The sequence below is a fragment of the Leucopleurus acutus genome, assembly GCF_964270905.1.
Source record: "Leucopleurus acutus genome assembly, chromosome: 6".
In the NCBI taxonomy this organism is placed as follows: domain Eukaryota; kingdom Metazoa; phylum Chordata; class Mammalia; order Artiodactyla; family Delphinidae; genus Leucopleurus; species Leucopleurus acutus.
The window spans coordinates 112,444,800-112,471,098 of record NC_139149.1 but is presented as its reverse complement, the minus strand read 5'-3'; the positions used below and the strand labels follow the sequence as shown (position 1 = coordinate 112,471,098).

Sequence of the window (26,299 nt, the reverse complement as noted above, 5' to 3'; positions counted from 1 at the left end):
TGCCCCTCAGCAGGTCTCATCGCTCCTCTCAAGGGGCTCTCTCCACATCGGCAGCTTCTCAAGGGCTGACAAACACCAACACAGACATCAACACTGAGGGATAAAAGCTCCCAGATCCTTTTTCCTCCTGTCCCAAGTTCCTCAAACTCCATCCCAGGGCCCTTCACCATCCTGTGTTCCCTTCCTCCTGGGAATCCTTTAAGGAACAAGTCTGGGACCTAAACACTGACCTTTTCTCAGAGTTCTCTCCTGGATGGAACAAAAATACACCACAAGAAAAAGCTCCATTCTCTGCCTGATACACATCAGTGGTAACGTGGACAATGCAGGTTGGGTTGACAAAGGAGTGAGACCTTCGGGCTCCTCAGTCCTAACTCAGACAGGGAACAGGTCCCCTGACAGGGTGGGAGGCTTTCACTAGAATCATCACCGTTGGGTCCCAGACCCTTGGAACTCTCAGATCCAACTGTCTCCCTGAGCTCTGAACCCAGGGCTTTGAGGAGTGCACAGCGCCCTGGGATTTAAAAAAACCCACATTATTTTGTTAATCAACATTTCTGTCACCCATATGTGGGGTGAGGTATGGTGGCCTGTTTGGGGAAAGGAAATAGAGGGGGGGATTCACAGCCAAGTCCCCTGGGGATGTAGTGATAGGAGCCCAGGGTGGGGAGGTGTGATCTGGGCAGCTGGAGGAGATGGGGGTGACAGAGAGGTCCTGAGAAGAGGATTTCTCTTCCCCAAGGACTGGACAGCTTGCGGGATGGGGCAGTGTGGCCCTACTGACAGCCACTACATTTAGGTAATTTGTCACACAGTGATCGATAGCTACACTTGGTTAGGAAGGGCCTTTTCTCCCTCTCTTCTGGACACTGAAAACTAACGATTAATGAGAGATCCCCCTCGGCAGGTCTCATCGCTCCTCTCAAGGGGCTCTCTCGACATCAGCAACTTCTTAAGGGCTGACAAACATCAACACAGATGTCAACACTGAGGGATAAAAGCTCCCAGATCCTTTTTCCTCCTGAAGATAAAGAATTTCAAAGAAAGACAGGGCAGTGACACTGTTTCCCTGAACCAAAAGTGGGGCTCAAAGGATTTTTCTGTCAGTTGTAGCTGTGAGAGACAGTCCCGATCAACAGTCTGAGCAACAAAATAATGAATTTCTAGGCATTACAGGACAACAGACCAAGACCCAGAGCCACCCAGGTCTGAGACTGCTTAATTAAAATTCCCACTTAATTTCCCATTGTCCACACTGCCAAGAGGGAGCTCCTCAGCCTCTGCTTGTCACCTCTCATACCCCAGAGCTCATGACCCTCAGTAGCCCATTTCTACTTCACTGAATCCCGGTGGTTAGAAAACGAGCTTCCTCTATGTAGTGCCAAACACTCATCCTCGCAAAATTCACGCATTCTTCCTCAGTCTGCCCTTTGGAGACATGTAAAGCATGATGGAACAGACACCAGAAGGCAGTTATAACATGTCCCTTCTTTCACAGTCCCCTTGGCCCTACCTCCCACTCCCTTCTGGGCCTTCTTTTCTGTTTCAAAGATTACTCCGTGAAATGGCTGCAATTCCATCCCACAGACTCTGACGGTGTGCCTGCACCATGCAGCTAAGCTTGGCTCTCCATGTTGTGGTGGATACAGAGGTGGGTAGGACACATCATTGCCCTCTGAGAGTCTGAAGACACAACACATGAAAGATTGTGGACTCAGAGCCAGAAGTGAATGTATCAGTTAGCCGTTGCTGTGTAACAAACTACCTCAAAATTTAATGACTGAAAACAACAGTTTATTATTGTTCACAAGTCTATGGGTCAGCCAGGTGGTTCCGTTGATCTGGGCTGTGTCCAGTCAAGCATAACTGGAGTCACTCATGTCTCTCTGGTAGCCAGTGGGTTAGATGAGGGTTGGCTAGTCTAAGATGGCCTCACACACATGCCTAGCAGTTGGCTTCCTATTGGCTGAAGTGACTAGGGTGATCAGGAACCATGTCTCCCATCATGCAACAGGGCTGGCCCAGGTTGTTCTCAGAGCATCTGGGCAGGTTTCCAGGAGAACGGGCAGACACACCAAGGCGTCTCAGGGCCTAGACTTGAACTGTACCTTTCACCTCTGCCACCTTCTAACAGCCAAGGGAGGTCACAGGCCAGTCCGGCCTCAAGGGGTGGGGATATAGATTTCCCTCTTGATAGGAAGAGCTGCAATGTGACATTGTGAAGAACATGGCTATCAGAAGGCGTGGAGGAAGGGGTCCTTTTCTATTATTATTACATATATGGTGAGTGTAAGCCGTGGCCAAAAGTGAGGTGCCCCAAACACGTTATCTAGAGAGGATGCTAAGAGGATGCGATCCAGGAGAATGAAGTGGGTTCTGCTTGGTTTTCCAAATGAAAATAGTTTTTTTCTGAGTATGACAGTAATATAGGGCTCACATACAATGCACTCATAAACTCAGCCACTCTTAGTGCTGTCACTCAACTGAGCTTCCCACATCTGCTTCTATGGGAACCAACCTGAAAAAAAGAAAACATGGTATTCGTAGAAACCTGTGAGCTTAAGTGCATGGAAGGGCCTGTAAGAAAGTGGAAAAAATGGAAATAGAGTATGTATACAGTGAACACATTTGGGGGCACCTTACCGGCTCACAGGGCTCCCGCTTCCCTGACCCACAGAGTCACAGTTACGGAATCCTGGCGGCCGCGGTTTTCCGTCTATAATCCCTCCCCCACCACTCCTGATTGGACAAGGAGTGGGCACGTGATCCAGCTGGGCCAATCAGGTTCTTTCTAACAGGAATCCGGAACTCCGGGCAAGAGAGAATGCCGTCAGTCCCCGGTGGGGTCTTGGGGATGACAGTTCCCGGGAATGAGGAGCAGGGAAGGCCGAGAGGAGAGGGAGCCCTAAAGCCGGCGCCCAGAGCATGCAGGGACGGGAGGAGGCCAGAGAGGCTCCACTCAGCTCAGCTCCTCTGGAGGCTTGGCCGTGAGCCTCTCACCCTTAGGAAGCACGTCTCCTTACAAAATGACCTCTTTTTTTGCTTAAGATATCCCAAGTTGGGTTCTCTTACTTGTAAACAAGAGGGTCTAAAAACTCGGAACATGGGGCTTCCCTGGTGGCGCAGTGGTTGAGAGTCCGCCTGCCGATGCAGGGGACGCGGGTTCGTGCCCAGGTCTGGGAAGATCCCACATGCCGCAGAGCGGCTGGGCCCGTGAGCCATGGCCGCTGAGCCTGCGCGTCCGGAGCCTGTGCTCCGCAGCGGGAGAGGCCACAACAGTGAGAGGCCCGCGTACCGCAAAAAAAAAAAAAAAAAAAAAAAAAAAAAAAAACAACTAGGAACACAGAGGTGCACAGGAGCATGAACTGGGGGAGGTCAGAGCAGCTCAGGGTCCCTGGGGGTTGGGGGGGTGAGGGGTGGAGTAGCAGGGAGGCGTGGGCAGTGAGGCCGGGAGGTGGTCCCTGGGTCGACCGGGAAGGACCTTGAAGGAGGGGGGACATAGTCCACGAATCAACATGGGGCTCAGAGGTGTGGGATGGAACTGGTGTGAATGGCTTGTGTTCCAAAAGCCACCTAGGGAAGGAATAAATTGGGCTGGGGTCAGGAGAAATCCTAGCTAGCCATGACCCCAGTCTTCCAATTTGAAGCCCACACATTTGAAAGTTCTACATGTAACACAAAGCAAAAAACAAACCAACAAACAAAGGTGTGGACAAAATTAAAGAACAAGTGGAAGGAAAAAAATGCACGTGACAGGAGGGTATTTTCAGTGATTCAGTAAGCACTCAACAAAGCATCAGGGGCTTCCCTCGTGGCTCGGGGGTTAAGAATCCGCCTGCCAATGCAGGGGACACGGTTCGAGCCCCGGTCCGGGAAGATCCCACATGCCGCAGAGCAACTAAGCCCATGCGCCACAACTACTGAGCCTGCGCTCTAGAGCCCGTGCTCCGCAAGAAGAGAAGCCTCCACAATAAGAAGACCGTGCACACCGCAACAAAGAGTAGCCGCCTCTCGCCGCCACTAGAGAAAGCCCACGCACAGCAGCGAAGACCCAAAGCAGCCTAAATAAATTTATTTAAAAAATAAAAATAAAGGGAAGGAAAACAAGAAAAAAGTTAAAAAAAAAATCATCAGGGTAATACACCCCACAGGAAAACAGGCAAAGGATACTCTCCAAAAACGAAATACAAATGGCTCATGAGCTTGAAAAAAAAAATTCAACCTTTAATAATAATAACAGGCAATTAAAAACAAAATCCCACTTTTGCCTGTGAAACTGATACTTTCTTTTTTCAAGATAATACTTTATACTGAAGGGAGTGTGAGAACCTGGCTCCTTCATCGATTGAACCTCTCTGGCACAGTTTGGGAATATCTCAAACCATTTGCCCAAGGTAACCGTGCATCAGTGCCCCACCCAGATCCCTGTGTTCTTATCTCTTAGTGCACAGGGCCTGACCTCCAACACCACACCTGCATTTCTCTCCAGTGGGATCTCTCTGGGTTTTAAAGCCCTCCTTGCCTGCTCTTGTGGCCGACTGGAAGCGCAGGGAAATTAATACCACCTGGGAGCAGCCAATCACGGACAGGGGCAAGTGCTCAGATCCCCAAGGGCCTTGCCCCTCCGGTCTGGGTAAGTCTGGCATGTTTTCTGCACTGGCTCCCAGTGTCAACCAGCAGGATTCAGTTCCCACTGCCCACAGAGAGCTGCCTTCTTGGTGGTCATCACTCCCCATCCTGCTCTCCACTCCCCTTCAGGGTTTCCTTCACTTCCCAGATAAACTCCTTGCCTGTGGATCCTCACCTCAAAGGAACCGAAACAAGGGCTTCCCTGGTGGCGCAGTGGTTGAGAGTCCACCTGCCGATGCAGGGGACACGGATTCGTGCCCCGGTCCGGGAAGATCCCACATGCCGCGGAGAGGCTGGGCCCGTGAGCCATGGCCGCTGAGCCTGTGCGTCCGGAGCCTGTGCTCCGCAACAGGAGAGGCCACAGCAGTGAGAGGCCCGCGTACCACACACAAAAAAAAAGGAACCGAAACAGACAACCATTGATTCGTTGTAAGGCACTTTCCCATGGAAATAGTCATGAATATGTACAAAGACTTAGCTACTAGGATATTCGGTGAAGTCTTTTTTCTCAAAGAAAATAAAAGTGAATACACCAGGAAGTAGTAGTTAAATAAATCCTGGTATATTCATGCAATAGAATATTCCTTGGCTACTTAAAACACATTAAATATTATACAAAGACCTGGAGAGAACATTCACAATAGGATGAAGTGAAGGAAGAATGTTAGAAAACACTAGATATATTTGGTATCTTTGCAATATTTTATAACTATATACATTTGCCAAAATATTTACTAACTGTGGTTACTTGCAGGGAACATGGTTAACGGTGGATTTAATTTCCTTGTGTGTGTACACCTCTATAGTTTTCAAATTTTCTGTCAGAATCATGCATTACTTTTGTAGTTAGAACATGTAGTTTAACAATAAATAAATGCAACACCCATGAAGAGACCACCTAATAAATATAATTTATACGAATTTATTAATATGTTTTTAGTTATTACATCAGAGAAAATATACTTGCCAGTCTCTATAATTTAGGCTTTTGTCAAACTCAGATCCACTTGGCTCAAGCAATGACTATCTGCTCAGGCATATCACCCATCAATTTTATACATCATTCATTCCCCCCAAAGTCAGAAATCTATACCATTCATTCATATCATATCAAGTACAAGAAATGAACGTTTCCTTACTTAAATGCACAAAGTGACATCTGGGAAGCATGAGCATAACTTAGAACCAGCCATTATTGGTAAAGGAATCTATCACAACCACCTACAGATGCCAGAAGATGAGGTTACAACTCATCCGGGGGTGAGGGGGGAGCGGTGGTGGGAAGCTGTGGCTCCCAAACAGGCCCCATTTCTGAGTAGGTAAAGTACTGCAGATGGAAGGAGGGACCTATCCAACCCTCTTTGCAAGTGATTTGAAAGATGACAAGTATAGTCCAGATTAAAGATACTGGAGGGAACAGAAAAGATATTTAAATATCTCTACCTGTATGTGTGACTAATGTTTAGATCATTTTTATTTTTTAAGACACACTCTGGGGTGTTATTTTCTGGCAAAGTATTTCTTGAATAAGCATAACATGAATTTAACCTGTGACTCTTTTTGCAAGTTTCCAACCCAGTTCTCAGTGTGCCTTGGATTTATGAGATTTCTTCACTCGCTCTTTTTTCCCGAAGCATTTCCGGAAGGCAAAGGCACAGCCCTTAAAGGTGATGAAGATGACTGTCAGTACGACCGCCAGGAGGAAGCCGATCACATCCAAAGAGTAGTACTGGTACCAGGTGAGGTCATGCGCCGCAGGGCGCAGGTGTGGCGCCCCCTTGTGCCTCATCACAAACTCCACCCAGAATACAGCCAGGTCTAGAGGCTCCATGGGGCGGTCCTTGTGAAGGCTAGAGAGGCGCATGATGTTTTCCTTATAGCTGAACACACAAAGACAGTTATGTGAATGTCTGGAACACCAACAGTAGGGAACCATTCTCTCTCTCTATGCTTGCTTCCAGTTAGGAACGCTACCAGATTTTCCAAACTTGGCAGTTTCTATTGTAACCAGAAAAGAAAACACACACTAAATATTCTTTATGAAAGAAAGAAAGAAAGGAGGGAGGGAGGGAGGGAGGGAGGAAGGAAGGAAAGAAAAAAAGAAAGAAAGAGAGAAAGAAGGAAAGAAAGAAAGGAAGGGAGCAAGGAAGAAAGAAAACTGTAAGTTAAAATTATGATTTTAAATTATTTGAAACTTGCTTCCTACTTTTCTTCTTTTCTTTTTAGTGATATCTTTGTAGGCAGTTGATCATACATTTTTGGTAACAAGATAAAGAAATAAAGGAAAAGGTCATCTCAGAAATTATTAATGATTTCCCATTCAGTGAGATTGTAAACGATCACTTCTAGCCAAAGTAAAAGCCATTTTTAAGTGCCATCTCCAAGACAGTGCTATACTTTCAACTCAACTGTCGAAACATCAAACCTCCAAGTGCTAACTTTTGCATGAGGCAGTGTCTTTGCACCCCGTTAAAGAAAAATGGATTCCTGTTTATTTTGGACTGTGTTGATAGCTGAGTCAGAATATCCAAATCCAAAATGGGTTACGTACTTCAACCCTTAGTACGGATGCACTAAAAGAGGAAGGAGAAGGAGGACGACGAGAAGGACAAGAAGAAGACAAAGGGAAAGAAAAGAGAGAAGAACTTGAAAAGTGAGGTGCTTATTCAGGAGCAGTTATGATCATTGCTTTTCTTGACTATGTCCATCATTTTATTTGGATACATTATTATAATGTACTATTAATATCTGGCCATAAATTGTTAAACATCTTCCTTGTATATAAATCTTCTCTTATAAAATAGATTTTCTTGGACTTTCATTCATTCATTCAATATTTATTGAGCACCTGATATGGCCTGGTTGTATAATCTGATGTTGGAAATTTTTCCACTTTTTTTAATTTTATGTAGGTCCAGTCCCAGCTTAGAGTGTTGGGAACATGGAGATTCACAATCGGAGATGGCTCAGAAATGAAGAGATGAAGTTAGTTAGTAACTTAAGCTGACCGGTCAGTGTTTTTTGTTTTTTTTTAATGATAATGTACCAGAGAATTTCTACCAAGTCATTTTTAGGTTATAAGTAGTTGTCCATACCACTGAATGAAAGGTCAAAATTACATCACTAATATGAGCCTCAAGAATGAGTTTCCAGCATCTGGAAAGAAATCGGGCTTTAATTGTGCTTTGTGAGCAGCATCGCCCGATGCCGACATGCTGGGCTGCAGGAGCCAGTCGGAATGATGGATAAGAACCGCAGCAACTGCTCTGGGAAGGTTGTTACTGACACTGTGAGCACTTTACCCTGGGGTTATGCAGACAATTCTTTTTATTCACAGGCATCACACACATGCGAGCACCATCGTTTCTAGCACGTTTTCCTTGTCCAGGCTCAGCGTCCCCCTGTGTAGTGTGTCCTCCCATCTGAACACACTCCAGTGTTTTCACATCTGTCCTCCTTCAAAGTGTCCCCCTGTGTAGTGTGTCCTCCCATCTGAACACACTCCAGTCTTTTCACATCTGTCCTCCTTCAAAATGAAGCAAGTATGGGTGAAGGCTCCTGACACTGTCATAGATCCGTACACACATGCATGTGCACACGCACATACATGATTGATCATTGGATGAAGTCCACTGCTGGCAATCACTTCTTCTCATAAGGTTTTGATCGGCCTATCACTTGTAGCAATACAATAAAGTTCGTGCAGAGATAATTTGATCTGGTGGCTTTTTGCCTTTTGAATTGTTTCCATAGCCACATTTGAACAAACTTGACTTTGCTTTTATTATAAGCCTTTGTCATATCACATGACACACACACACACACACACACACACACACACACACACACATTAATAAACCCCACGGATAAAATATCTCACAGGTTTCAGCGCTTGGAAAAGCTTTACCTTTAAGCACCTGGTTTGTTTTTATCTTACGGACACTATGTTTCTTGTAATGGAATACTTCTCTCTTTGCAGGAACTTATAGATCAGACATCTATTATATTGACATTGTTGTTTTTTTAATTGGAGTTTTAAGTATACCAGGGGAAATAATATTTAAGATCACTTCTGTGATAAATTCCCTAGGAATTAAAGCATCTTTTTCTAAAAGGAATAATAATAACCCCAAATCATCTTGCTTATAAATTAGATCTTGATGTATTTGTTTTCACATCTGAAGATTTACTGTGAAGCGATGGCCAAAATATAAGTAGTATTCCTTGGTAGCTTCTCTCTTACCTTTTGTCACTGATGACAGTTTTCAGGGCATTTTCTAAATCTTTTGAACTCATTTCCAGGATGTCCAAGGTTACTCCGGCCCCTCGGGTCTCCATGCGCTTTGCATTGTCCATCTGATCACCAAACAAGGGCATCATCACCATCGGAACACCATTACATATGCCTTCATAAACACCGTGGGAGCCGGAATGTGTGATAAAGGCCCGAGTCTTTGGGTGACCTGAGAAGCAAAACAGGGAGAGATGCCAGCAGTCAAGCCACTGAGTTTCACAACCTGACATCATCTAGGTTCTGAAAGCACTCTCAGGACCCAGTGCCATCCACATGTGGCCCTTGCAGAAACGTGCAGAAGAAAATGTGAGTTGAGATGTCCTACTGGGTAAAAAGCAACATGAGATACATTGGCCATAATATTTTCCAGCTAAACAATTCTTTAGAATAGCCCTGCCTGAGCCACTTTCTTAATTTAACCTTGGTTTGACCTACACATCAAATCCTCCCCACATACCAAGCAGATCATTTTGGGGCAGCCACTTGACAAGTTTTGTATTCTTCGCAAGATTCGGCGGTGGAGTCCCAGTGTACCGCCACAGGACCTTGCAGAAGCAAAAACAAAAACAAAAAAAACAAAGTTTAGGAACATAATATGATTTTTAAAACAAAGCAAGACATCTGCTATAGTAGCTAGAAAGTGGAGTCTCTCTGAATGAATATAACCTTGGCAAGGGTGGGAGGTATAGTGACTAAGAAGGCTTCTGGGGATGGATAACATTCTGTGTCTTGTTCCAGAGGCTTGATTCCACGGGTATGTTCACTTTGTGAACTTGTGAACATTCATCAAGCTGTACATTTACGATTTTTGTACTTCTCTGCACTTCAAGGGAAAGTTTACTTAACAAAATGAGTGGGCATAGAACTATTAAAGCAGAAATATAAGAAACAAATCCAGGGTTCTAAGCAAGAGCTTTTTGGAGAAATATTCTTATGCAATATGAAGAAACACTATCCTGCCCATTTTATTTTTAAAAATAAATTCTAATATACTTTTGAGTCACTTAGAAAGAGACCTCCTCGTGAAGTGGATCATGTTTTAACAGAGTAGTTGAGAGTGAAATTGCAAAAAAAGAACAGCTTTGGATTAATAATTGGGAAGTGGCAGGGAAACCCAAGCCTAAAGCCCAACTCATAGAATTAATTTAGGTACTGAAAGCCTGAGGTTAGAACTCTTGTGAAGACAGCTAAAAAAAAATCATGTAGAATCTTCTTACTGTCTGAGGTATTTTGCCCAAAGCATCAGCAATTTCTATAGCTTTCTGCTCCGGAATCTCTGAGACCATTGAGCCCAGAGAGAAGACCACAATTCCATGTTCTCCAGAAGCATTTACATAGGCTTCAAATTCCTAGGACCAGAAGAGAAATTTCCAGTTAAATTTTTTTCTCATATTCTTTGGCGACAGCATACATTCAGCTATGAATCAGGTATCTTCCTCTTAAGAATGTGATTAAAGGAGTGTGTGTGTGTGTGTGATAGAGACACAAACCATTAGTGTGTGTTAGAGCATCCCTCCCTCCCTAACTGCCTTCCATCCCACAGGAGGAAGGCTTCCTGCTTACAGAGTTATCACTTGGGTTCTTCTTTGAGATACAGAATCCAGGTAATGTGCCAAGTTTCCAAAAGAAAAGTGATCGGAGGTAAGACCAGATCCACTTCCCCAGGGCTTCAGGCAGCTGGGAAAGTCTGGGACGTAAGCAGGCCTTTAAGGGTGGGCAGGGCTGAAGCAGAGGGTTGAAGGCAACGGGGTGGAGGGAGGAGAGGGAAAGGGGCATCCTGGAGAGAGGAGAGAGCCTTTCAGCAGATTCTGGGGAAGGAAACATTGGAGGAGAGGAACACCGTCCAAAGAGGACTTCGGAAAGCTTTCTATGGACATTAAAGCTCCCGTATTGCCTGTCTAAGAAAATCTACAGTAAAGACCTGTATTACTTTTCAAGGTTTCTAGAATATTCTTTTATACTGAAAGAATGAATGGAGTCAGAGCAGAAAGCTACAGACAGCATTAAGGATTAGACTCACGATTAAGGAAAAAGCCTCAAGTAGCAAAAACATCCTTTCACAGCTCTCGCCTCCCTGCAGCCTATAGCAGTTTCCCATACGGCAGCCAAACACACTTGGATGATTAAAGATCATATTCATGTCAACTCAGTGGTGAAATTCAACCAGTCAACCGTGCATTTTTCCACCTTTCCTGGAGAAGGGTTTCTAAGAGTTTAAGTGAACTTGCCTGCGTTAGCAAGAAGAGTATCCGGAAGTTTATTTGAATCTTTCTTTGCTGGTTCCTTAATGTACTGTGAAAAGTAAACTAGGTGAGAAAAATACAAAATAGGGGACAGGAACTCTTGCCAAGCGTGTCCCAGAGATCTGAGCCCCTTCTGTGGAGTTCAGAGACGATCAAGGGCATGTGAGTAAACCCTGACTACCAAAGCCACTGGTGGGAAGGAGAAACAGGCAGAATCTTCACCCACCCGGCGTATGACCCTCACAGAGTGCTCCCGTCCTGTCCCAGAAGCTGATTCCTTATATCACTACGTCCATCATGGTCATCCAAGGAAGGCTGCACAGGTAAGGCTGCTCCATTGTCTCAGGAGGCATCCAACAAGGACCATCCGCAGGCATTATGGCCTTGGCTATTGAAGGACAAAGCTCAAATGAGGCAATGCGACTTTCTGAAGAAACTTCTGGGCCAGACGACACAGGGAATGAGGAATGAAGCACAGAGAGGGGGCCACATGCTCAGCCCTCTGCAGATTACACCAGCTTGTTGCCCTCTGCACGGGAGGCAGCATCATTCACAAACGGGGGGGCTGAATTGATTCAAAGTCCTTCCCTTTGCCAACGGCGTCCTATTGCCATTAAGTCGACTTTTTTTTATCAAGGAATAATTTTTTTTCTCTTTGGCCGTGCCGTGCGGCTTGTGGGACCTTAGTCCCCCAACCAGGGATGGAACCCAGGCCCTGGGCAGTAAAAGTACAGAGTCCTAACCACTGGACCGCCAGGGAATTCCCAAGGAGTAATTTTGTTAATCAAGTGAGTTTTGGTGTATTTGAACTGTACACCATGATTGATTTTCCAGTTAACAATGAATCTTACAACCACTAGAACATGAGCAATCCGTGGTTCCCTTGAATAAAGTAGGAAGACTGGATTTTAGAAAATGTCTGTGTGTATGGGGTGAGAATCAGAGATGGCAGGGATCCCAACTAGTAAATACAGATCCTAGTTTACGACCTGGCAAAGGCCCTTCCCTAAAGTAATAAGGAATAGACTTAGAGACAGATGTCAAACAAAAGCTCTTAAAGGATGCGACAAAACGATTCAATGAGAAGAAGAACAGCAGCTTTAACCATTAGCGTTAGAACCTGGAGATGAGCAGTGGGTGTGTTTCAGGAAGAGAGGAAGGAAGCCCCTAGATTCAGCCCTCAACAATAATCTTAGCTCAGCCTGATCTGTTCCCAAACTTCAGAGCCAATGCCAGAGTGCTCCAGGCTTCAGGAAATACATGCACACACACCTGCATGCACACACACGCAGGGGCACACACATACACAGTGGGAATCTGCTTAAAGGGGAATCTGCTTAAAGGAATCTGCTTAAAGCAAGGCATAAGTAGGGCAATTTTCCCCCAACTGTCGGTTATTAATGATCTAATTAACTCCTTGAGAGTCTCCAGACGGTTTTGTACGTCTCCAAAGAGTGCCAAGGGCATTAGTGAGACTGCGTGATGTGGTTGGCTTTGCCCAGAACTGCGGGGTTTCCTGGGACTTTCAGTGTTAAAACCAGAACAGTCCTGGACAAACCAGGATGCTGGCTCCCCTGGATGTGAGCTAGGAGACTTCAGACGGGGCTCAGCACACGATTTTCACAGACGGCTGCCAAGCTTGATCCCAAGCACGCCAGTAAAGCCACTGACCAGCCCTACTGCCAGCCCATCCCACTGTCTAGTCTGCCCCCACCAGCCTCAGGCCCTGTTCTAGGGCCCTGGCTCCTGGCAGCTGTGTCTTGGCCTTTCCCATTGGGCTCATCTGAAAGGTCAGGGAGTGGGTATCATCCTCCCCGCCGACCACGCTGAATTTCCTAAATTTCCTAGGACCTCCTCTCCTTCATGAAACCCACTCTCACTTTAACCTTGTCTAGAAAGGGCCAATGTCCCCTCCTTCCATACCCTTCCACAGCCACTCAGCCACCGTAGGATGTGATTAACACAGAAGGAACGTGCAGAGCCATAAACACCCAAAGTTAGGTAATATCACTTGGCTGGAGTTTAAATGCCATGAAAGTCCGTTTACAGAACACAGAAGGGCAAGCTGCAGAGCTTGTGTTATCATGGCCAGTGTCGATTCTGGGCCAATACAGGATTCAGTAATGGTAAGGTCTACCCCCTACTTGGCAAAAGTTCCCCTAAACCTTGCCCCGATTTCACAGTCTCTGGAATGGGCAAAGAGCGAAGCCATGTGATGACTGAAATAAACCTCGACCCCCCACCTCTTATCCCATTCCAAAAAAATAAGGCTCCCCAAAGCGAAAAGACTTGCCTACTCCAAGGAAGCTTTTAATATAAAAATCCTGACTTTTGCTGCAAGTTTAGTATTTTCAGTTCCAGGCTTTTATTAGATTTTTCCTTCCCAAATGCCTTTTGTTTTGCAAGAAAGCCTCGTGAAACCTTTAGTATGTTGGAAACATGTCGCTTTATCATTATACATTCAGAGCCACTTACAAACATTGCAGGCTTCCCTGGTCGGCACTCTTTCTTTTCCTCGTCATCTTCAAGTATGTTCTCACCCATCTTCTGTTTGGCTATTTTCCTTACAATTAATGTGGATGTATGGATGTCATCTCTGTAACCCTACATGTCTGTAAAGGTGGTCTCTCACCCTGAGAGGGGACTGACATCTTGGAATTCTTGAGTTTCATGCCTTTGCTCTCGACACTGTTCTATCATCTTTATTCTTTCAGACACCCCAAAGGTATGCCCAACACCAGGCTGTGCTTTCTCTATGGACTCTCATTACCAAATAAAGATTTTATCTTTATTCTTGATAAGTTCTGGACCTTTACCAATAGCATTGGGAGTAGGTTGGTCCCCACTAGAGGGAGGGAAGCACAGAGTAACATTCTTTAATTAATAAAAAGGAAAAAAGATAACAGCAACGTGACAAACCAGCAAAAATCAAGAAAAGGGGAGATGACAAAGCAAAATAAAAATAAACTGGAAGAATTATAATCAAATCTATCAATTGTTAAGTACAAACAGGAAAAATTCAGCTATTAAAGGAATCTGCCTGACTAGGTTAAGAATATCAGCTCCATGTTGTTTAAAGAGAAAGAAGAAGGTTGGTGATATGGAGTAGTAAAGAGGCACTAGAGAAGTGTAGACAAAAATAATGCAGGAATGGTGATATTAGTATCCAAAAAAGGGGAATTTCAAATTAAAAGCACTTAAAATAGGACAAGGAGAGCTACTATTTGGTACAACTTACAGAGACATTCTCACACCTAAGCTTATTTGCACCAAACAAGGCAGCAACCAATACATACTCAATACAATTCACCACTTAAGACAAATTTACAGGGGAAAAAAATATATCAATAAATGATATAAAAATATGATAGCAAGAAAGGCAGTTGATAACGTTCTTCAGCCTCTCCCATTAAACATCCAAAATAAAGAAGGAAATCATTTAAATAAATAAAGACCGTTTGCCAAACATCCATGGCAAACTTAACGCAAAGCAATGAAATGAAAATCTCACTTGGATATGCTGGCTAGCTTTCTTTCCTTTGACCTGAGATACGCCCGTTGGTTTGATGATATTTCACCCCTTCCTTTTCCTCTGTCTGAAAGAGAATCATTAATGGTTTTCTATACTCTTAGGTTTTCTCATCTTGCTTTCAGAAAATCAACACCACCTCCTTCTTTCTTCACCAGACCACCCCATCAGACACAAATGTGTCCAGCGGGCCATTTCTCAGAATCTTATTGCCATAGGACCTTTGAGGGATTATCAGATCTCTCTCCACATTACAGGGGCGGAAGACAAGAGTATGGAGACCCTGTCTTGCAGCAGTGAGGTGGAGGCATCCACCTGACACTAGATTTCTCCTGGTTTTCTTCCCGCTGCCCAGAGTTTCTCCTGGCTGTGACAATTACATGATCATTTAAAATATGAATCACGTCAGGGGCACGCTGGAAATAAGATTCATCGCTCTCCAAGGGTGAGGATAGCCCCTTAGTAGGAGCCAGACTCAGCACCTGGAACGTGCCTGGGCTACCAGCAGATTCTCAACCAATACTTGAAAAACAAATGAATGCACGCCCACTGAAATGTCATCTTCTTGAAGAATCCTTCCCAAACCCCCTTTTGAAGGAGCCTCTCCTGCTAGTCTCTATCTCCTCTGTTGAGACTTGGAAGAGGATGTGAATGCTACTTTTCTGCATGGTGTAGGGGGAAAAAATTAACATATAAGCATTTAAGAGAGATGCATGAACTTTCTGCCCATTGTCAGAACCTGGCTATCTGGTGATTTGCTTAGTAGAGGAAATGGAACTGCAGGAGTCAGCCTATCAGAATATCTAGAAATGGACCTTTAATCAGGAACATAAAGGCAATTTTCCCTGCTGGGATCTATAGATATCAAAAAATGATTTCAGCAATCTTGACTCCTGTGAGCCTGACCCAGTCACAGGCAAAGTGCACAAAGCACAATTTTGTTCTCTGCAAGGAACCCTGAACCCAGCATGCTGTGTTTATGGCATTTAAACGGTGTTGCATCTAATTGATTATTATCTGCTGGAGCACACAGAATAAAGTGGCCAAAATCCTGAAGTATCTGATAAAAGAAATAAGCCAGAAGATGATGCCAAAGACAGCTATAAATTACAACTCAGACCTAGGAGACTGGTGAGATATCAACGAGAGAGGACATTTGAGACTATCTCAGCATGCTCATTCAGCATCTGTGGCGAGCTCATCTAGCACTTGCTAGACTAGTCTAGAGTGCAAGTGCTAGACTAGTGCTAGACTAGTGCTAGACTAGTCTAGCTAGACTAGTCTAGCTAGACTAGTGCTAGACTAGTCTAGCTAGACTAGTCTAGCACTTGCTAGACTACAGGCATCTAAAGTTCCCACTCAAATACACACCTGAGATAGTGGCTTTTTGCTAGCGCAGTTGATCCCACCAATAAAAACTGTATTGGGCATGATGGGCCTTGGGTAATTATTTACAAAGTCACTTCTGAGAAGCCAGATAGATGCATAGCTCATAAGGTCCTGGAGAGTCACGTCTTTCTGAAGGACTTCCGAGGCAAGTGGTACGTACGGGGAATAAACCACATTGCACAGAAAGCTCTCTGACAAGGCAATGAGTATGTTCTTCACCCGCTGCAGGAAGGTCATGCGATCTGAGTTAAAGGACAGAGGCCTGGGCACATAGGACGGTGGGTTGGGGCACTGGGTACCCTGAAAGTCCAGGCTGCACGGCAGTCCATTCAAGAAGAACACAGCAGGCACAGCCAGGTACTGCGCCACGATGGGGCCGCAGGGAAGGAAAGGGTCTGTCAGTACAGCATCAAAGCTGCCTTCTGCCAGGGAGGACATCAACTCCTTGTTGTGCAGTAAATGGGAGCAGGCGGAAAAGAGTAGAGCCGAGTCATCTTTGATTTTCTTGTATATTTTGACCATGCGCTGCAGAAAAGGGTCGTTCTCAAAAACACTACGCCCAAGGTTTATAAAAGCCACTTCCAAGTCCTCCCTTCGGAATGGCACGGGATACCTCTTCAAGGTGTAAAATGCCCCTTCTTTAACGTACATGGAGGCGTCGGGTGCGAGGACCACTATGTCATGTCCCTTGTGCTGCAGCTGCTGGACGATCCCGACCAAACTCAGCCAGCGGCTGCCGTCTATGGGGACCACCAACAGCTTCCCACCCTGCGTCAGGGCAGGGCCAAGCGCACACAGCAGCAGGCCCAGGATGAGTGGACGTGGACCCTGGGACCCTGCTGTCATGGTGCCCCTGCCGTTGTTACCAAGACTGTCACCTGCCGGAGGTCTGCCCTCTCCCACTTACACAGCGCAAGAACCAAACTGTACACCAAGTTAATGTTTGATTAGGTCACATGACAATCGCTGTCAGTCAGCTAGTGGTACCTGGAAGTTTACTTTTAGAGATAAAGAGGGTACAACTTGACTAGGTCTCTTCATAGGCAACAACAGTTTAACTGGCTGGAATTCCTTAACAATCACTTGAATCACATTTTTTTTTATCTTTGTTGGAGTATAATTGCTTTACAATGTTGTATTAGTTTCTGCTGTACAACAAAGTGAATCAGCTATATGTATACATATATCCCCATATCTCCTCCCTCTTGAGCCTCCCTCCCACCCTCCCTATTCCACCCCTCTAGGTGGTTGCAAAGCACCGAGCTAATCTCCCTGTGTATACGGCTGCTTCCCACTAGCTATCTGTTTTACATTTGGTGGTGTACGTATGTCCATGCCACTCTCTCACTTCGTCCCAGCTTCCCCTTCCCCCTCCCCGTGTCCTCAAGTCCATTCTCTACATCTGTGTCTTTATTCCTGTCCTGCCCCTAGGTTCATCATAACCATTTTTTTTTGATTCCATATATATGTGTTAGCATACAGTACTTGTTTTTCTCTTTCTGACTTACTTCACTCTGTATGACAGACTCCAAGTCCATGCACCTCACTACAAATAACTCGATATCATTTCTTTTTATGGCTGAGTAATATTCCATTGTATATTTGTGCCACATCTTCTTTACCCATTCATCTGTCGATGGACATTTAGGTTGCTTCCATGTCCTGGCTATTCTAAATAGTGCTACCATGAACATGGTGGTACATGTCTCTTTTTGAATGATGGTTTTCTCAGGGTATATGCCCAGTAGTGGGATTGCTGGGTCATATGGTAGCTCTATTTTTAGTTTTTTAAGTTACTTCCATGCTATTCTCCATAGTGGCTGTATCAATTTACATTCCCATCAGCAGTGCAGGAGAGTTCCCTTTTCTCCACACCCTCTCCAGCATTTATGATTTGTAGATTTTTTGATGATGGCCATTCTCACCAGTGTGAGGTGATACCTCATTGTGGTTTTGATTTGTATTTCTCTAATGATAGTGATGTTGAGCATCCTTTCATGTGTTTGTTGGCAATCTGTATGTCTTCTTTGGAGAAATGTCTATTTAGGTCTTCTGCCCATTTTGGTGTTGAGTGTTAGTTTCAGGTGTACAGCAAAGCAATTCAGTTTTATATATATATATATATATATATATATATATTCTTTTTCAGATTCTTTTCCATTATAGGTTATTACAAAATACTGAATATAGTTCCCTGTGCTATACAGTAGGTCCTTGTTGTTTATCTGTTTTATATACAGTAGGTGTATGTGTTAACCCAGCACTCCTAATTTATCCCTCCCCCACTTTCCCCTTTGGTAACCATAAATTTGTTGTCTACGTCTGTGAGTCTGTTTCTATTTTGTAAATAAGTTTATTTGTATTATTTTGTAGACTCCACATATAAGTGATATAATATGACATTTGTCTTCCTCTGTCTGACTTACCTCACTCAGTATGATGATCTCTAGTTGCATCCATGTTGCTGCACATGGCATTCTTTCATTCTTTTTTACGCCTGAGTAATAGTCCATTGTGAGGTAGATAGATAGATAGATAGACAGACATACCCAGCCACCGCATCACTTTTTGACTCATTCATCCAGCCAACATCTATTGATTCTGGCACAGTACTGGGCTTGGAGTCTCCAGCAGAAACCACCACAGATGCGTCTCCCACCTCCCCAGAATTCATGCTCCATCTAGAGAGACAGACTGACAATCTAAACAGATAAACAGACACATCAGAGGTTGTGACCTAGCAGGCTAAGAAGGAAATGAATGCTGCTGGAGTAGAGAATGATGGGAAAGGAAGCCCAACTCAAGTCTGTGTGCACAGAAGGCCTTTCTCAGGGCAGATCTATATCCATTCAGGGAAGCAGTGAGAGAGCACTCAGTAAATAAGAAACCAAATAAGGGCTTCCCTGGTGGCACAGTGGTTGAGAGTCCGCCTGCCGATGCCGGGGACACGGGTTCATGCCCCGGTCCGGGAAGATCCCACATGCCGCGGAGCGGCTGGGCCCGTGAGCCGTGGCCACTAAGCCTGCGCGTCCGGAGCCTGTGTTCCGCAACGGGAGAGGCCACAGCAATGAGAGGCCCATGTACCGCAAAAAAAAAAAAAAAAAGAAACCAAAAGAGATCAGGCAGCAAAATGTCAACTGTGCTCATCACACAGGCCCAACGTCTAGGGGAAAGAAGACACTTTGGGAAATTCTGATGATCAGTTGAAGGCGAAGGGGCAAGATGAACAAAAATACTAAGAGGAATACGTATCTATTGAGCATATGCTATGTGCCAGGTATGACGCTTAGTACTTTACAACACATCTTAGGTAATCCCCAAGAACTGTGCTGTAAAAGCTGATACTCTTATTCCCATTTTACAGACAAAGACACTGAGGCTCGGAGAGATGGAGTGATTTGCCAAAGTCCTGTATTTACTAAGTGGCAGATCTGAGCCCCAGGCCCTGGGTGTAGAAGCCTGCAAACACTGCCTCTTTTTTTTTTTTTTTTTTTTACATCTTTATTGGAGTATAATTGCTTTACAATGGTGTGTTAGTTTCTGCTTTATAACAAAGTAAATCAGTCATACATATACATATGTTTCCATATCTCATGCGTCTCCCTCCCTCCCACCCTCCCTATCCCACCCCTCCAGGTGGTCACAAAGCACCGAGCTGATCTCCCTGTGCTATGCGGCTGCTTCCCACTAGCTATCTACCTTATGTTTGGTAGAAGCACTGCCTCTTAACCACAACTCCCCACGGCCTCAAGCAGGGCCCAGACAACAGTATTAAGACTGAGATGGAAATGCACAACAAACCAGAAGACAGAAGTAGAGCTATAATCCCCACAGTCATTACCCAATCAAAATAAATGGAGAGAAGGCAGATGGCAGGACTTTGGGATTAAGTAGAATGCACTCCCACAGCAATACCCAGCACTAGCTGGTGCCCCAAAGATCGGGCGAAGGGTCAGGGAGCCAAGTATGGCAGTTGCCGAACAGAAGTGCCCCTCCCCAGGAGAGGGCAAATCGGAACGCAGACAGAACTGGGCACCTCGCTCTTTCCTTTTGGGATCCATTGTTGTTTGACACAACCCCAGGATGAAAGCACAGAGCCCAAAGTTTTCACTATGGACATCACTGGCCCATACTTGGGGATCTGTTAGGAGGTTCGCGGAGAAACTGCTAGCTTAAATTGATGTCCTGGGGGGCATGTTCACAGGGCCCCCCTCATTCTGGTACTTAGAGTAGTTCCTTAGAGTCCCTTTTTCCTGTACCACCATCCTTCCTCCACAGACCTCCAGTCTTGTGGGTGCTTACGTATGGGTGCACATGTGTGCACGTGCTCACACTCATGTACTCTGAAGCTCCCTGCCCTCCCTGCCCTGCCCAGACACAGTAATTCTCCAGGACCAAGATTCTGGGTGAAGAGAAAAGAGGTAGCAATGCTTTTGCTCATTGGTGTGCACTTATCTGCCATTCTGAAATTCATAGTCCAGTTTAAACAGTAAGGGCAGTAATTCTTCCGAAGTCTCAATGTTGTGAGAGCTCATCTGTAGATCACACAGAACAAAGGGGCTGTAAGTACACACAGTCACCCTGGTAATGATTTTGTGGCTTTCCTGCACAACGCAGAAACTCAGAATTATTATTTTTTTTTTTTTTTTGCGGTACGCGGGCCTCTCACTGTTGTGGCCTCTCCCGTTGCGGAGCACAGGCTCCGGACGCGCAGGCTCAGAGGCCATGGCTCATGGGCCCAGCCGCTCCGCAGCATGTGAGATCCTCCCAGACCGGGGCATGAACCCGCGTCCCCTGCATCGACAGGCGGACTCCCAACCACTGCGCCACCAGGGAAGCCCAGACTCAGAAATTTTTGAGGCCTCTGTGCACTTGGATGGTTTGGGATCGTGACTCTGCCCATGACCAGGAAATGTTCTTTACCAATAGGAATAGCAGACAATCCACACACTGTCAAGAAATACGACCAAGAACCACAACTAAGCAATTCGATAAAGCTCCTGCCCTGACACCCGTGAAGACCTGACACCCAAAATCCATTGTTAATTCCCCCACTCATCAAATATTTATGGGAAGTCTTGGCCCTCCCAGCACCGTGCTAGGAGCTGGGGCCAGAAACCCAAGTTAGAAATGGTCTGTGCCTGTCAAGAGGGCTCTGGTGGACAAACAACCAGAGGCAATTACAGGGCAGAGTAAGATGTGCCCTGCTTGGGGAGCATATGGGTGGCCAAGGAAACTGAGCAGGCCAGTGATGTGGTCTTGCTTTAGGGGCTACTGAAGAGTGGAGCGTCTGCAAGAGCATTCCTGGAACCCATTGGAAGGTGATTTATTTTAAAGCTGAAGCCAATAATTAAGAAACCCACCACTCCACAGACTCCTAGTTCTTTTGATGGAATCAGATTGGAGCTGCTTGTTACTAAACTAAAAGGGTTACATAAACAAGTCCTTTGTCCTCTGGACAATCTGTGGGACCCTGCAGGGGGAAACAAAGCCATCTTCCTTAAATCTCTGTAGCATTTTGCTTTATTCTGCCTTGCATCCCTTAGCAGTCTGCCTATCTGTCTCTGCTACTAGACTCTCTCTGTGTCTCTGCCTCTATCTATGTATCTATCTATTCACATATATATACATATATATGTCCACAGGTTCAGCTTTGGAACCACTCTCTCACACAGGTGGCCGTCCATGGTTTTGCAGACAGTAAGACTCAGTAAATGTCTCAGTATGGATGTGACACCCCTTCTCCCTTTGCTCTAGGCCCCATGTCGAAGCAAGAAAGTGCTGAATCCAAATCATTCTGCCACTGTTTCTCAGACCCACCTGCCATGGTCCTGCTTCAGGGCCTCAACCCCCAAGCCCCCTAATCCCTACCTGTCCCTTTTGGTTCCCTGCATCAGCTGTCCGCACGCCACCACCACCCCTGAAACCTTGCTCAACAGATCCCTAGGGCCCGGAATAGAATTCAGACTCCTCAGCCTTGCCCTCAGAACTCCCTGGGATGGACTCCAGCTCACTCCTCCTCTCAAACCTTTCTGCTTGACCCCTCCCTCTGCCCCTTTCCCTCCTGCCCTTCTGGATCACTTAACCCTCGCAAAACACACCTTGTATTTTTCCATATTGCTTTGTTTACACCGGACTCTACTCCCAATCTGCTTCCTACTACTGTTTATTGCGTGCTTAGCAAATGCCAAGTTCAGGGCTTCAGTCTCTCCAGGTGATACGGAGTCAGCAGTTTGTCATGGTGAAATGGTGCACCCTTTTGGATCTACTACCCTTCATGATGAAATGTTGAGAGTTCATTGGTTAATTATTTCCTCTTAGAACTAAGTGAACTTTACTGGTGTTGCCTCACCATTTATGAAAGCAAAGAATATAGAGTCAGGGAGAGAATAAGGAGGAGGTGGAAAGAAGTCAGATGTCAAAAAGAAAATCATGGTTATGATACAGCAGTTATAGCAGAAGTAATCATTGAACCCCAAGTTTACCCACAGCACTATAAACATGGCCAAACAAGCTTTAATCATTTTGATATACTAGACGAGGTGTTCACAAACTATGTACAAACCATGGGCCTGAGCCCCCTTGGGATCCCCAAGACTTCGTAAGAGAATTTCGCAAAGTTAAAACTATTTCCATGATAAAGGTATCTGACTTTCCTGTACAGTAGAATTTCCCAGTGGCTACATGACACGTGATATAGCAATACATTGAATGTAGAAGCAGATACAAAAATCTAGCTCTGTTAAGCCAGAGACATGAAAAAAATGTAAAATGAAACCACTCTTCATTAAATTTCTGTGGCTTGAAAAAGTTATTTTTCCATAAAAATATGGTTTATGTTAGCATGTAATGGGTGTATCGTTATTAAATTGACTAATTAACTTTGACTGTTTTAATTTTTAATGGAGTAAGTACTGATAGATATAACCCACATAAACTCAAAAGGGTCTTGAAGCCAAAAAGTTGGAGAAATGCTGTCCTACACAAATGATAACGGCTGTCCTTCAGCCCAGGGTCGGAATAAACTCACTCCTGATGCTCTACCCCTACCCCAGGCCGAGGGGAACCCTGCCGTAAACGCTATTTTAAGTAAAGCATTTCCTAAGGCATTCAGAGCCACTGCCCCCATTTGGAGACCACAGGTCAGCTGAGGGCCGGGTGGGCGGAGCGAATGAGTGGGCGGGGTCTCCGCGCCTGCGTGAAACACGTCACAGAGCGCCTCGTGGGGAGAGCATTCTGGGATGCGGCCTCGGCCAGTGAGACGCGGGCGTCGTCACAAGGGGCGCCCCCTCCGCGCAGCCTGGCCTGGCGGGCACTCTGGCCCGTGCCCCGGGGCTGACGGCCGCACTGCTCGCCCTGTCCCTGGCCTGCAGGCCGTGCCCGGCCGTCCAGCATGGTGGACTACTACGAGGTGCTGGGCGTGCCCCGCCAGGCCTCCATCGAGGCCATCAGGAAGGCGTACCGCAAGCTGGCGCTCAAGTGGCACCCGGACAAAAACCCTGAGAACAAGGAGGAGGCGGAGAGGCGATTCAAACGAGTGGCCCAGGCCTACGAGGTGCTGTCAGACGCCAAGAAGAGGGACATCTACGACCGATACGGCGAGGCGGGAGTGCAGGGCGGCGGTGGCGGCCGGGGTGGCAGGCCCTTCGGGGACCCCTTCGAGGACCCCTTCGAGGGCGTCTTCACCTTCCGCGACCCGGCCGACGTCTTCAGGGAGTTCTTCGGAGGCCAGGACCCGTTTTCGTCTCACTTATTCGGAGACCTGCTTGAGAACATTTTGGGCGGTCGGAGGAGCTCCCGGGGAAGCAGAAGCAGAAGCAGAGAGTCCGCACCGATTTTCTCCACCTTCAGTGAATGTCCAGCATCTGGAGGCGGTTTTTCTTCCTTTGATAGAGGATTTACCTCCTTTGGTTCCCTGGGCAATGGGGGCCTTTCTTCCTTCGCCATGTCTTGTAGTGGTGGGACGGGCAACTTCAAGTCCATGTCGACTTCCACCGAAATCATTAATGGCAAGAAGATCACCACCAAGAGAATCATTGAGAATGGCCAAGAAAGGATAGAGGTGGAAGAAGACGGAGAGTTAAAGTCCATGATGATAAACGGCAAAGAGCAGTTACCACACCTTGACACCAAGTGATTCCGGCCCACATTTAATTCAGAGCACATTCTGAGGAAGAGCAGGACGTTCTTTTTTTTTTTTTTTTTTTTGGAAGATTGCAAGCGAGCTCTACTTTCAAAACAACTGTACTCAAGAATTTAGGAACAGTTCAAGGCGATGCCTGTTTGGTGTTGTTGGGACCACAGAATGGGACCTCTGTTTTTCTTTAAAACTGTGGTACATATCTGTATGCACTCTGCTATTTATTAAACATCCCAAGGCTGACAGTGCTTATTTCATGGTACTAAGACAAAATGTTCACCACCGCACTTTGAACCTTGCCTTTCCATTTTGTTTGAAGTGTGCGCCAAGTAGCTCGCTCTGAAGTTAATATTGTGAAGATAAATACATTTACTTCATTTTTTTAGCACAAAGTAGTAAGAGATAGGAATATATGAATAATACTCCTGGCTTACAGATGGTTTGTAGTTCTACCTAATGCTGGTGACATAGTAAGAGTTGACTATTTAAAAATAGCGGTAAACCTAGGCTTTTTAAAAACAGGTAAACCTGGCATAGGCGATGTATTAGTTTCCTATGGCTGCTGTAACAAATTACGACAAACTTGGTGGCCTGAAAGTGTCTGTTTATTCTCTTAGAGATCTGGAGGTCGGAAGCCTGAAACTGGTTTCACTGGATTGAAGTCAGTGTTAGCAGGGACCGTGTTCCCTCCAAAGGCTTGGGCAAAATACGTAAATTCCTCACGGTAACCATTAGTTAATAGGATCCTTAGGACACTATTAAGATAACTTGACTTAAACAGTAATTTAAAAAAAAAAAAAACGGTGGTGATGACTCAAAAACTTTATTCAGTTGCTAGCTGTACCCAAACTGGTTCTACAACTATGAGGGCTGGAAATGTAAAAAAGCATTTCCATAAGGCTACACAAAACTATCCCATTGCCATGTGTATGGTGTATCTCATTTCAAGTTAGACTGACAAAAGCCAGAAAGATTGGAAAGATTGGAATAGTGGAAAGTTTGGAATATTGATTGAGTGATGAAACACACACACATCTGAGAGGATAGCTTTCTGTTGGCACAATTTATGCCCCCAAAGGGGGCACGGTTGCCTTAGGACAGTCCACTGCAAAATGTTCCATCCTCCTTGGTCATCTCCCAAGGAAAGGTCTGCGTAAGGCATGAGAGCAAAAAGACAACTGAACTGGACAGACTAAAACTGCAGCATGTTCTTAGTTCTTTACCGAAAAGTCATGTGGCCTGAGCACATTGTTAACAAACTTAGAATATATGAGATTGAGTTTGGATGCCCTTTGGTCCTTTAAAGTCCAATCCCCATGGAATGACATGCAAAAAATACACAGCAGGGACACAGGATTCAGCCACCACTCTCCTACAGGGATACACAGAGTCTGTTAAAACCATATCAAATAAACAAGTCAATGAAGTACCTCGGCAGTGCTGCTTATATACTCTCTACAAGCAGGATCAGAATCAAACAGACTACTTGGGCTTTTCAAAAATGAGTTCATTTGCTTGCCAGGCAAGGGAACACACTGTTGAAGACATTCATGGTTGTTGAGGGAGCTGGAAGGGATGGGGAGCAGGGAGAGAAGGGGGATGTTAGGAGTTTTGAAGTGATAGGAAGGGAGGTACACGGTTTCATGGTGCTTATGCTAATTAAGGGTAGAAAATTACCGTTCTGGATAGAGCAAAATAAGTGCATTTGTATACAAATGGTTAAAATTAAGTCCCCATCGTTCAGTGGTCAGGTAAGTCTTCAGTTGAATCCAGTAAGAGTCTGGCACACCAAGATGACACAAGAGGTCTTAGATCTTCAACCGCTCTGGGTAGTTAGAATAGTTGAGGGCAAAGACAGCGTTCAGTTTTGATATATCCTGGATTATTACTGCTAAGTGGAAAGTTTCCCTTTTACAGAAATAGAAAACATTTAAGGAGTTTTCGGGGAATTCCCTGGTGGTCTAGTGGTTAGGCACTTTAACTGCCATGACCCTGGTTCAATCCCTGGTCAGGGAATTAAGATCCCTGCAAGCTGTGAGGCATGGCCAAAAAAAATTTTCAAAACTGAAAATCCT

At 45.4% G+C, this 26,299-nt stretch overlaps 2 protein-coding genes across 4 annotated transcripts in view; one reads left to right on the top strand and one right to left on the bottom strand.

Moving 5' to 3' along the window:
- Positions 1–5,527: 5,527 nt before the first annotated feature.
- The window catches only part of LOC309963077 (UDP-glucuronosyltransferase 1A1-like), a gene marked incomplete at its 5' end in the record, with an annotated part of 63,357 nt that continues 42,585 nt past the window's right edge, over positions 5,528–26,299 (bottom strand). For 2 of the 3 annotated variants that reach the window (XM_082841222.1, XM_082841221.1), the window contains 4 exons: positions 5,528–6,509; positions 8,873–9,092; positions 9,381–9,468; positions 10,141–10,272. In XM_082841222.1, the coding sequence (XP_082697348.1) occupies positions 6,212–6,509; positions 8,873–9,092; positions 9,381–9,468; positions 10,141–10,272 (738 nt within the window). In that variant the 3' untranslated portion in view covers positions 5,528–6,211. Of the gene's footprint in view, positions 6,510–8,872; positions 9,093–9,380; positions 9,469–10,140; positions 10,273–16,066; positions 16,994–26,299 lie in introns of those variants that run through there. The other variant, XM_082841220.1, reaches the window with a different exon arrangement.
- Positions 23,471–24,517, top strand: LOC309963197 (dnaJ homolog subfamily B member 3-like). The gene has a single exon (XM_082841426.1). The coding sequence runs from the start codon at positions 23,478–23,480 to the stop codon at positions 24,219–24,221; it is 744 nt and encodes a 247-aa protein (XP_082697552.1). The 5' UTR covers positions 23,471–23,477; the 3' UTR covers positions 24,222–24,517.